At 41.1% G+C, this 13550-nt stretch overlaps 1 protein-coding gene across 3 annotated transcripts in view; it reads left to right on the top strand.

Moving 5' to 3' along the window:
- The window catches only part of MED4 (mediator complex subunit 4), a 119553-nt gene extending 106854 nt beyond the window's left edge, over positions 1-12699 (top strand). For all 3 annotated transcript variants that reach the window (XM_085621854.1, XM_085621856.1, XM_085621855.1), the window contains 2 exons: positions 3170-3301; positions 11718-12699. In XM_085621854.1, coding sequence (XP_085477980.1) covers positions 3170-3301; positions 11718-11890 — 305 coding nt within the window. In that variant the 3' untranslated portion in view covers positions 11891-12699. The remainder of the gene's footprint in view (positions 1-3169; positions 3302-11717) is intronic.
- The last annotated feature ends 851 nt before the right edge of the window (positions 12700-13550 follow it).

The following is a 13550-nucleotide window of genomic DNA, read 5'->3' as shown; positions in this document are numbered from 1 at the left end:
GGACTTGATCGGTATATCCCGCATAGGTGACCTTTGGGGGGCTGGGGGAGTGGTGCCCTTTGCCTCACTACAGCAGTCGCATGATTTAGCGCCCTCGGAACTCTTCCGGTATATGCAGGTCCGCCACTCTCTTCAATCCAATATTCCACCGGGGATGTCGCTCCCAGATTCCTCCCCCCTAGAGGATAGACTGCTGGACGGTCACTTGCCCGAGAGGGCGATATCCCTCACCTACAAAAAACTAGTACATCACTCCCCGGACCCGCTGGGACCCCTCAAAGGGAGGTGGGAGGCGGAGGGCCTTGAAATTGATGAGGAGGAATGGAGAGAGGCGCTATCGTCCCCAAAGGAGGTGGCGATATCGGCAAAACTGCGGCTTGTGCAACTCAAGGTACTGCACAGGGTGTATATTTCGGTCACTAGGCTGGTGTTGATGGGGAGGAGTGTGGACGGGCTCTGCCGGAGGCGGTGTGGGGACAAGAGGACATTTCTTCATGTGATATGGGGGAGTGCCCGCAGGTTCAAACATACTGGGCAAAGATACACGACTGTATAAGCAAGGTGTGGGGGCTGAGGTTGCGGCCTGAGGCCAAACGATGCCTCTTAAACATCTGGGAGCCCACGGACCTACCGGTTAAAGGCAGAATATGGGTAACACTAGGACTGACGGTTGCAAAGCGTAATATAGCGCGCCTCTGGGGGGAAGATACGCCGCCGTCGCTTGGAGCATGGAAAAAAGACATGGATTGGTGCATGCTGCAGGAAAAGATAGTATATGTCTCGAGAGGGTGCCCTGGGAAGTGGGTGGCGATCTGGTCTCCCTGGAATGCATACCGGGGCAATATCTGTGAGCCCCCAGTCCCCTCTTCCCCAGAAGAAATGGTATCCCCATAAGACAAGGAAAAGGTCATATCCTGTTATGTTGAACCTTATTGCACCGAGAGACGGGCCAGGGGCTTGCGGCTGAACACTGTAACTCTATTGATTTTAAACTGTGAAGTGACCAAATGTTGAACTTTGTTAATAAAAAGAATTTACAAAAAAAAAAAATCCGTTTTTAACATTTTACATTTTTTGCTTACGTCCACACATATAGCACAGATGACAGTAGGACCCCTTATGATAACACCTTCCACCAACCTACTCACTGTATTCCAGCCTCTGTGTAACTGTTTGAAAGGGCTTGTAGGTTTAGAGACATTTGGAAGTGTAGAAGAATCCACTAGCAATTGCATTAAATTGAAGGGTGTGAGGACTCTTACTCTGGACGGTGATGCCGCCAGCATAGTCCTCTTTTCTATTAGGATACCAGCTGTGTATTGAATAGCACCTTGCATCATCAGTGTAGCTGTTTAGGAACATGCTGTATCTTTTTCTTGATTGGAGTTCTTCATAAATCGTATGTTGCAAACCTATAACACACTTCTCACTTGTGTTCCTGACGCATGGAAACATTTATAGTTTCAGTTGATACATCAATATCCTTGAGCCACAACCTGTGTTTTTTGAGTCACATTCAGTTGATACATCAATATCCTTGAGCCACAACCTGTGTTTTTTGAGTCACATTCTATATCCTGGCTGCCTTCATACAAATAATTCTATCTGGGTAATGAAAAGCATTGTTTTGTAACATTTGTCTTTTATTTCAAGCAAATATAATGCCAATAGTTTTATGTACAGTTAAAATGTAATATTTATATTTTGTATAGGATGCTGGTTCAGTATCGCCCTATTAGATTTTCTGGTATAGTCCGATCATGTACGTTTTAAAATTGTACATCTAGTCAATATTCTGTTCAAACATGCATGTATAAATCTACATAGTTAGAGAATCATCCAGAGCCAAGGGTAATCTTCAATGATTGATTGTGTTGCGACTACATCAAATCTTTTATATTGAAGTGCTTCCAGTGGAGTTAATTAAACTGAGTGGACTTGGGGCATGTATCATATGTGTTGGATTGTACCAAAGGAAATAAATGAAAGGGATGCATTTGTTACTGTGTTACCTAACACCGCACAGATTACATAATATGTTCCTAGAAATGTCGACAAAATGCCCAAGATGTGTGGATCCAGATGCAAAAGTGATGCATAGGTCACGGGCATGCCCGGCGCGCTCATCTTTTTGGTCATATGTGACAGACACAGTCAGAAAAATAACAGAAGGAACACAATGGGATACAGCAGAAAGCTGCATACTAGGCCTACATCACCGACCTAAAACACACAAGGTGCATTGAAATTTGCCAATCAAGCATTACTTATTGCGAAGCGTTTAATAACCAAGAAATGGAAATCTGCTTCACCACCAAGTACTCGGAGTAGGTAGGAAGAAGTGGTCAAGTGGGGAAGAGCAGAAAGTGACGCACTCCGGAGAGAGGAATACAAGGAACTACGTAAGACACCGATCGATATCCATGGTATGGGATATATTACTGGAATCTGTTTAAGCCTTAGATGCGATAACCTGAGCAGTGTCCACCCACCCCTTAAGCCCAGTAACACCACAATACCCCTATAATTAGCACTTTTAGTAATAATACCCAAACTATTCATTCTAATCATCCAACTGAAGAAATGGCTCTTGGCTACCTTTGCAGGAAATGATTCAACCTGTAACTGTAGTGGTAGGCGTCTCGTTACCATGAACAGAGCAATAAGTAAAGGAGGGAGGAGGGATATTTTTTGTGTTAATATATAACTAACCCACAGGATACCACATTGGAATGACGCACAATAAGATGTATGTACTCAAAATGACAAACCAGCTTGGAATTATATTTGATTCTGAAATAGAATACTTGTCTCCAAAGATTACATGTGTGTGAACAACGATACATAGCCACTGATATTACCTGTAATGTGCATACTACAAAACCGTTAGTTTGTTTAAACTTTTTTTTTATTTGTTACTGTGTTTTGCCACAACAATATTTATTGGTCCAGGGTATTCTCCCTTGCATATTTTTATGACTGACAACTTGAATGTTATGTAGTTGCTCTTTACTTTTATTTCAGGTTCAGGAATCCTCTTGATTTTTGTTTTAGTTGTACTCGTGTTTATTTTATCAAACTCCTGATATGTGTATTCTTGGGCACGGCAAGACACTATTGCAATATGGAAAGGTACCTCACTTTGAGACGGATGTTATTTTGTTTTTAGGTGATCCTCGCAGACCCTATCCTACAGATCTAGAGATGAGGAGCGGCCTGCTGGGAACAATGAGCAACCTCCCCACGAACGGAATTAACGGACACCTACCAGGAGATGCACTTGCAGCAGGCAGGCTTCCTGGTAAGGAACTATGCCAGATCGACCTGGCACAAGAACTGTTTATTTGTGCTCGCTATGTAATATTTTCCCTTGATACTGTCTTGTGACTCTTTACTTTTATTTACAGTTTCACTTACCTCTCCTTTCAGGATCCTAATTATCGTGGGACCTCTATTCCCTTTATTGTTCTCATTTTAGGATTGTTCAGTTGGTAACCTCCTTGCCTTGCATTTTCCCTTTCGGCTCCTAGAATCACAACATTTGTGGCCTTCTGCCTGATCTCAAAGTTCTCAAGCTGCTCCAGCCGTGTATTATTTAGGCTTTTAACTTCCTCTTCAAGGTTGATGACTTCTGACTGGAGTCACTTAACCTCCTCGAAACTTCATTGGACTCTTTCCCATGACCGTCCGTTCACCCAAATGCCAGGGGTAGCGGACGTGACGTCCCGTGTCCTTTGATCTTCTTTCACTCTCACACATACTTACACATTCACACACACATGCTCTCGCTCACAAAAACACACTCTTACCCGCTAGCACGTACACAACATACATTTGACAGTTTTTTTTTTTTTACCTCCCTCAGCTGCCAGGGATGGTCGTATTCCAGCTAATTGTACTCCATTCTTTGTTACACTAATAGCGAATAATATAATATTCGCTATTAGTCTAATAAACAATCAACAGAAAACAAGTTAACTGATGCCCCAAAAAACGTTCAGAAGGACGAGCTGCCACACTGTTTCTGGCACTGATTTTGAGAACCCTAATGCCTGGGGTCACAATGGCAGTGCTAGCGGTCGCAAGGGGCAAGCTAGGGGGTCGCAGCTACGATCCCTGGTGACTCTTAAATGACAGCCATGCTCTGCCCTCCAGTTGTTTGACTACAGTCTGAACTGCTGCAGCCTGTTCCTGCAGCTTATCAATTTTGGGTTTAGAAGGGTAGTGTCGGTTTGTCCACTGTAGTAGCCTGTAGCATTTTCATCATGGTAGGCCATGATGGGGAATCATCACATGGTGACGTTTAAGTGGACCTCTCCTCTGCGTTTGGGACACTTTTAGGAATAATAATCATCCTATTTTATTTTATTTCTTCCTTGTCGTTCCTTCTTGGAATAAGGCATTGTTTTTTTGTGTGGATTGAGACTTGTGCCATAAACCTCACATCTCTCAAAGAAGCCCCCTTCCCCCCCACACGTTTGCTGCCATCATCCATCTACTGAGGCATGTTCCTGGATTTGGTTAGAACAACTTTGCCTCACTCCACTTTCTCGGCTGTCCATACCAGGTTACCCGAATGAGTTCAGATCTTTTCTCTGTTTCTAGTCACACTATACCTCTTAAGGTAGGTGAATTGTCACTATAGCAGCCTTTTCCGTGACACCTCCCATATGCCAGAGGTGAGCTTGCTCTTCTTTGTGAGCATCCTCTATAGAGTGCACTGGCTGCACAAGAGTATCTGACTACAGTTCAAGTTTATAAGGTTCTGTCATTTCAACAGTTCTGTAATCTCATAGATTTTCCATATTGCGAAAAAAGTTATAATTATTGATTTAAAATGTTGTTTTCTAATGAAGAAGATGAGGAAGAATACAGGTGGCAACTTCAATTCCCAATTATAATTTTGTATAGAGGATGGCCCTTGTGCCTCCATTTAATCTCTTCCCTTTACTTTGTTACTAAAGCAAATACACTGCCTTACTTTGTTTTAATGTTAGCCTGTGCATACTTGGCATTGTCCTCGTTCACATATTGTGACTTCAAAATCATTGCATACAAAGTCCACGGCTCCAAAAATGAATTTTTCTTCATTCTGGGCAATATCCCTGATGCAGCTGTTGTCACAGTGACTTGGGAAAAGAGGGGAGGCTTTCTCCACCATGATCTTCTGTCTTGGATAAAGAAACGTGTATGGGAACTACTTTTGTGTATGCAAATTAATGCAGCCTCAGTGATTGCTTACAATCTGTGCCAAAATGGGCAAATCTTGATATTAGATCAATATTTCCCTGGATGCTGCAGAAAAGGTGGTTCTCGTGGGAAGGATGAATCCTTAAAGTAACAGATCAACAAAGTCTAGCCAACATACATGCTCAGACTTCAAACGGACATTGTGAGTAATGTCTGGATAAGGGTTTATTTGCAGAGGAATAGTCGGACAAAATGGTTAACTTGGCTTCCTAATGGTAAAACAGTGTATCACCCAAAAATGTGGTTTTCATTGGAGCCTTTGAGTCTCTTCATTGCTTGGCCCCAGAAGTGAACCTTTCAAACGGGCACTATTCCAGTCTCTAGCTCCTAAGGTTACAAGGACTACAGTATCACACAATCATGTGTGTTATGCTCACAGTCTAAAATATCAGACTGCCAGGCTCTGGTCAATTTGGGATTGAGATAAAAAAGTCACATAGGAGTCAAGGCAACATGTTTGTCTTAAATCGTTCCTTTGTTGCCCTCGAATTAAAAGTTGTTCAACTCTTAATGGATGATACTGTGTTTAATCGATAGTTCAGTGTTTCAGTTAAATAAGCAGTGGCCAATGCCTCACTCTATCTTCTGTCGGCATGGCTTTGTGATTAGTTCTTCAAGAAAATCATTCTTTCCTTTGTGCCCCACCTGTAGGGAAAGAAGAGTAAGGAATTGGACAGTCGCTACAGACTTTGTTTTATTATAATCTTAAAGCTCTTTTTGGGTCGAGCATTCGAGACCTCTTGTATATACTTTAGTATATACTTATTAAATACTTATATGTGTATGTACTTTGTGGGCTCTGGAGATCAGCCCCAGGACTTGTCTGCTTCCGCTTAGGGCCTTTTTTCTGTTCAACTGCCTCTGTTTAACGGTCTTGATAAAAAACGACCAGCAGAGGTCTGTAAAATACCAGGATTGCTTTCTGCTGAGAGACTCTTTTTTTAATTTTCCTGGCAACTGCCTCCATTTAACTTTCTTGATAGAAAACGACCAGCAGAGGTCAGTAAAGTACCAGAAACACTTTTGCATTCTCTAGATTCAGTCCATAGAAATTGTCTTCCAGAAGCACCCGTAGACAATAATATTTTATTAAAATCTTGTATTTTCAGTGATATGACCACCGAAGGCCCTGATTTTATATTAAAAACAGAGCTTTGCACTATACCATTTCCCACTGAAAGGCAATATTTCTCCCCATGTGTTCCCATACCTGGCGTGTCATGCAGTTTGGTGCTTACTTTCTCTCAATGTTAAAGAACAGTAGATATTTCAGCATCCAGGCTAATGTGCTGCATAGCTAAATACATATAAGGTTCCAAAGGCGAGACCGATTGCATTGCAAATGCTGGTTTACATTTTCAACAGATCATATTATTTCTACTGTTTCTTTCCATCACACCAAAATACAGTAATATGTTTTTTGCTCTTGATGGTGGGGTGGAGGGGGATTGGGGGGGGGGGGGGGAAATAAGATCCCAAAAGTAGCATTTCTTCTGGGATGGTCAGTGACATCTTTTCATGCATTCTCTCAGATTCTATTGATTTATTGAACACTTGAACAATCCAAGAGGTGACTGAACTCTGTGATGATACAGATGGCCCCATTTTGGACAGAGAGTACCCCTCCCTTCCATTTCTGACCCTGAGTCAGGTTCCTAGCAGACAGTATAAACCAAGAAGCAATACAAAATCAGACTAGTTTGGTTCTGCTACTGGGTATAGCTTCCAGTAAACATTTTGTCCTTTACTTCCTATTTGAATACTACAGATCACTATCATGATAGTTTCTTGGAGGCTCTATTTAGTGACCTATCCCCTTTAACATAGAGGCTTTAACCTTCCTTAAATGGCCTAGCTCCTCAATGAATGTAATTATGGTCCTGATCTCTGCGATGCACACATCTTGTGAACCCGTGACTTTGATCTTCTGACCTGGAAACCAGCCCCTTTACTAATCAAACGCTGTGCAGATCAATGGCAAACTTTCATCTTCATCCAAGAATTTATAATTGTTTCTCATGGACACAATGGTCTTTCGGGCGGTCTCTTTCTTTGTTCTAAAAATTATAGCACAGTTTCTTTCACCTTAACAAGGAGCTCAGATTTAGTGTACTTTTTGCATCTCATGCTACCACATTTGAGGAAATGTTATATAATGTCGATGTTAATAGAGTCTTGGAGGTCTATCTAGAAAGTACAAACCTTCAGAATGTGACAATTGCGTGTGATGTATGATTGGTTTGTGCCAGCAAGTAAGGCAGCTAAGCACACCATCTCAGTGCCAGTCATTTGACCTTAGAGGAGCTGAGGTTCCACAGAGACTGTGCACTCTTTCATCAGAGCATCCACACCCTCCAAAGACCTACTGCTGTGGCTTACCACCTCAACTTTATTATAGGCATTATTAACTAGCTTAAAAATATGCAGCATTTGGCATTTTATGCAACTTATTTGTTTCAAGCGCAGTCTGACATATGCATTTGCTTTTATATCCCCATTTTGGGGCTGTGAAATGAGATTCCCATTCAGCCACCATTTGCATTGGAGCAGGATGAGAAAGTAAGTTAAAATACCTTCATACCTGCACTAGTAGTTTTCGTTCTTACGGTCCCCCATTTACAACACCTGCCCAGCCATCCCCTTAGTTAGGAGCATGCTGTGCTACAAATTTGTATGTTGGAAAAATATGCTAACGTGGTTTGTGACACACATGTATCGTGTGTAACTTTTCATACAATATATTATGATCATATTCCAAAAGGCACCTGAGGAAAATCCTAATGTAAGTGGGTTTCCCCATTGGGGTAGACTTTGTCATAATTTAATTTCATCTATACAGTCTTTGAAAGTAACTGCGATACTACATTTTGAAAATGGAGGTTTATGTTTGTAGAGTAATGTACAATTTAACTGAAGTAATTATTTCCAAATAACTGTAAACTGATTGGGGTGCTGGGTTGAAGTTCTCTTAGAATGTCAAGGCTAAATGGATCATTTCTGTCCGAGAATTAGTCAAACAGCAAAAAGAGGGAGTAGTGAGAAACGATTCACAGATCATAGTGGGGTTACCAGGCTCTTTGGGATTTCATTTCAGGCGTTATTGAGCGAAACCTTTTCATGGAGGGTAGTTCGAGGCGGGGGAGGGTCTCCTTCTGCAGTGTCCCTTCCTCAGTCAATGGAGACGAGGGCCCTCCTTTCATTTCAATACGATTGTTTTTTTTATTAGCATTACTGAGGCTGAGTGAGAAGTTGATGTTTGCCCAAATGGATTGTGGTAAATGCAGTGCATGATAACACTCACCTAGCCAAATTGTGTGCTGGTCAGGCAGTATGCTCCTGATACCTTTTTGATTGGCTCCTTTGAGTTGTTGGTCTGAGGGGTTCTGGGAGTGGTACAGAAACCCTATAAAACTGTTAGCAGCATTGCCACCGTTTCCAAATTTAAGGTGTTGCTCTTTACTAAAGAAGGACAAATATCCTAAAACATGTGTCTAGGGATACACAGCACTGGCAGCACCAACAATGGTGAGTATCAAAAACCTTTAGCTAAAGTGAGTGTTATCATGCAATGTATTTACAACAGTGCACATGGGCGAATTGTGTGCTTTTATGCCAGGCAGTGTGCTCCCTCCCCTTTTTTCATTAAAATCGGAGTTTATGCACTAATAAAGATCTATTTCATTTGGCAATGGCTTGTGTATTAATGTAAGCACTGAACAAAATGCATAAATATAGAGCACCGCGTCGTTTTCTGATAATGACAGTCTTAGTTCTAAGGGTTCACATAGGCCATTACCACATCGTCTGCCTTCCTCATGGGTCCTTACAAGTAAGGTAAGGTGTTTGTCGTGGAGGTCGGCAATAATTTTGTCCTCAATTTCAAAAAACATTTTAAAACCCTTCCACTCCCAAGGGTATCATCTTCTGAGCCCACACACCTTGTTTAAACTTATTTTTATTGTTTTTCCAACTATATGGCAAAATATTACATGTGTAAACTAAAAATACAGAGTCCGACATAGTGCAAACACTCCAATTGAGTATCTGCTTGTCTCATTAATATAAGTGTAATAGCAGTACATGGTTTAGAGTACAGAATCCCTGCCTCCCAAATCCCATCCAGGGTCATGCCCACCTGGATCTCTGAGACCTCAGTCCATTTGTCTGCATTGCCCCAAGACTTTTTCCGCATTTCTTAGGCAGGCAGTATGCACCGGTCTTCCCATACCTGTATTGGTGGAGCTCCCCGCCATTGATTAATATCTCAATGTTACAAAACAATTTCTATTTGAGCAAGGTCTAGTCACACACACCCTTTCCTTGACCCCCACAATATACCCAAGATTGCCACAGAAGGACTGAGAATTACTACTTCTATCGCCCACGAAAATGTTCTCCCCACCAGTGTCCATAGCGATCTTATCTGTGGGCAGTCCCGTGTTGTGTGGAGCAGTCACCCCTTTTGGTCACACCCTCTAAAGCATTTATCATTGTCTATTTTCCCCAGAAGTCGTAGTATTACAACTTTATTTTGGCCATAGGCAATAAAAGTTACAATAAAATGTACATAAACATTCCATTTCATTATTATTATACAATCTATTTAAAACTATCAACATTTCCAGAAAATAAAACACAATATTTCTCTGTTAAAAGAATAATCACAATTAAGAATCTACCCCCTGATTTTGACACTCCTATTTCTGGCAATGGTAAAAAATAAAATTGTCATACTTAAAAATCTAGTTATAGTATTAAATACACTCAATTCAGAAATGTAATTATTTAATATTGAATGCCCTTGTAGTCTTACAAAATAAGGATCCAGTCTATTGAATATACTTATATTTAAAATAATTAATAAAAAGTTTTTTACAAATCCATTTTAGTAGTTTACAACACTATTAAGAGTTTGCTCCCATATTCTTACGTATAAATCAGACTGCGAGTGAATGCCTACTGAGAGCAACACTATTAAACGTTTGCCAGTTCTGCAGTAAGAAGAGTCTGGGTCTGGTGAAATATGCGGGATGGAATGTTTTAAGTTGCACTAGCTGGAAGCCAGCCTTAACAGTCTGGGACCACACTTCACATTTTGTTGGTTTGTTTTGGAGACCGTGTTTTGCTGTGCTCCCAGTTCATATAAATGCCTCAGCTTGTTTTCTTCTGTATTTCCGCTATTCTTGCAGCTTGTATATCTTTTTTGGGGGGGAGGCGGAGATCTTGGAGGGGAGAAAGGTGCTGTGCCCTCTTTCAGTTTGATGGAAACACGGTTTGCTCTCTTATCTACTGCTAGTGCGTTCGTTTTGCAGTTCATACGCATGCCTGCAGTTCGTCCTCTGGGCTGCAGGTTCTGCAGGCTGTTTTTTGTCAGATTGCTTCCTTGGAACTTCCTCTCTTTGGTCCTTAAGGGCGGTCCTCCCGTCATGCTGTGCCTACATCCTGTAAGGCGTTACCTGGAGTGACTTTGTATGACTTTTTCATTTGATTGTGGGCTGTTCCTGGCACCCTATACAACTTTGCATAGAGAGCTCTTTCTCCGCTGTGTTCTGGGGCAGGAATTTTTTATGTGCTGTTAAGCTTTACCTCCCTGTTTCTCTTTTGTTGTTCTTAGTGTTGTAATCCTTTTGGTTGATTACAGTTCATATTCTTTTTTTCTGGGTTGACTATCAGGAACATACTTAGCTGTAAGGACTGTGATGACATGGTAAAGTCCTCATTACTTGCTGGTACTCTTTATTAATCTGAGTCATACCATCTTCATCAGTCCTTTGCTCATGCCTGACATTGTCTGGAAGGAAGTTCAACTTGGGAGTAGAGGGGCAGGGTTTAAAGATAAAAAACAAATAGGGGTTAAGTGAATTGAGGGCTATGATGAGGAAGGCTTGAAGTGTTACAGTACTAATTAAATAATTATGGGTATTTGCACTGTGTGGAATATTGGCAGTGTAAACCGGTTTGTTTACATAATGGGGAAAGTCCACAGTAGTCAAAGTTGGTGCGGGCCCTTTGAGAAATGTACAAATGATAAATGATTTAGCCGTGTGCTCATGCCACTTAAATTCAGTGTATGTGAGTTGGTGGCCCTCTCCTGTTGTACTAAAGAGTCTTAGATGTAAAGGGGTAACATTTGCATAGTGTGGGGTTGACATTTGCATTTACCCAATGTAATTTGGTCCCACATTGGGTGACACTGCATACTTGTGGGCCTCCATCAGCTCATGAATACTCACGCTACAGAACCCCAAACCTTGAGTGGGAGTACCTGACAGTTTCCAAGCAGCTGTGAAAGTAAGAGTTCAAGCACTAGAGTATGGCCTTCACCTTTTCTTCTATGTAACATGTTATATTTTTAAGGTACTTTCTTACATGTTAGCAATATATGCAAGTGAGTAATTTATATTGTGATGAAGTCAACCTTACAACATCTTTAACATTAAAACAAACATGTTTGTGCTGACTTTCAGATGTACTAGCTCCGCAGTATCCTTGGCAGTCCAGTGAAATGTCCATGAATATGCTACCACCGAGTCACAGCAACGATTTCATGTTGGATCCACCAGGGCATAACAAGGAGAACGAAGATGATGTTGAAGTTATGTCAACAGATTCTTCAAGCAGCAGCAGCGACTCTGATTAGAAACCACTGGACAAAAGCCGCTAACCCTACCAACAGATTACATTTTATCAGGCAACAACTAGTAGATAAAAAAAGAAAAAAAGCTCTGAACCAGGATGAGGCATACTGTTAAGCCTTCAATTTCAGTTACGATACGACATGCACTGATGTGATAGTGTTACTTAATTTACAAAGTCATTCCAGCATTCCTTTTCAACAGTTGACATATACAAGGAGTTGCTTTTTAGTTGATCTGCAACTAGCTGAGCAAAGTTTTTTTTAATGAATTTTCAACTTGAGACAAGGTTGTTCATAATTAACACATTAAAATGTGTGCTTACAGGAAACAAAATAGCTTTACTAACCTGGTGATGATGAACATAAACACAGTATTAAGCAGAAAGGTAGACTTAAAAAATGGAAAACAAAATTCTGCACACTATGTGGGCATCTCTTTGACAGTGTTGTGTGTTTTTAACACTCTAACTCCTAGCAGCTGTTGAAGCGGCTGCTGTTGTATATTTTCTTGTTTATGTCCCTCAAGTTTATTTGTAGATATATTTTTTTTAAATGCAAAAACGTTCTTTGGTTCTGTTAAGTGGCTTTTTAACTATGGCACCGTAGTGAAGTCAATGATTGAATTTATTAGCGTGTCGCGCTATACAATTCTGTCCTTCCTCAAAGCGACTATAAAGGTGATATGAAACATTTAGCGTTGGAGTTACTTTTTCACATTATCGATACAACTGACATCCGCAACATTCAGGAAAAAACATTCTTTGTAAAGTGAATGAAATATATATTGTAAATAAAACAAACTTTTCCATAAGTGTTTTTCTCTACTGTTCTAATTACGCTTGCACTCTCACCAAGCTTGCTTTACTTTAGTGTATTCTCCTTCCATGTCTCACTGCATCTTTATCTTCCACTGCTGTCTATGTTTTTAACTTTATTTTTTTAACACAAACTTTGAGTTTTTCAGTGCACGTTACAATTGTACTTCCGCCAGTACTCATGTAGTACATCGACCTATACTCCATGATACGCATTTAGATACATTTATATCTATCCCACATAGCCATGCACATGGTTATTGATATCAACATGTTACATAGTATAAACTCTCTGTTGGTCTATGCCATATTCAGGAACTTAATCTCACAGTTGCAATTTTACGCCATTAATGAAGAACCACCTTGGATCCCTCCCACCGCAGTTGGCTAACTGGGAACACCATTGATAGTCACTCCAACATACAGATTATCGCATTTATAACACGCAGTTTGGCATGTAAGAAAACCCGGAGAGAAAAACACCACAGTAAACCACAGCATTTACCCTGTAACACATGAACAGTGCCCGACTACTCCACATATTTATTCTCCTCATCCGGGGAGTCCGCACTAGTCTATACCTCCGAGTTGTTATGGATCTAAGATCATGACTGTATAAACCCTTGCAAGTATCATACCTCCACTGGCTGCGTAGGCTCTTCCCAGCTTCTAAACGCTGTACATAGCATATCCCATGCCATTGCTATTGGTATGTTCCTCTGCCCCCTTTGCTCTTCCCTATGTAGCGCAGCTCTTGCTGCATGGCTCGACTTTAACACTTCCTGCCTCCAGGCCTCTAGCTTTGGTGACTTTGCTGCCTTCCACCGACTGGTGATTTGCCTCTTCGC

Source organism: Triturus cristatus, chromosome 8 (genome assembly GCF_964204655.1).
Source record: "Triturus cristatus chromosome 8, aTriCri1.1, whole genome shotgun sequence".
Lineage (NCBI taxonomy): Eukaryota > Metazoa > Chordata > Amphibia > Caudata > Salamandridae > Triturus > Triturus cristatus.
This window is presented reverse-complemented; position numbering and strand designations above follow the sequence as displayed.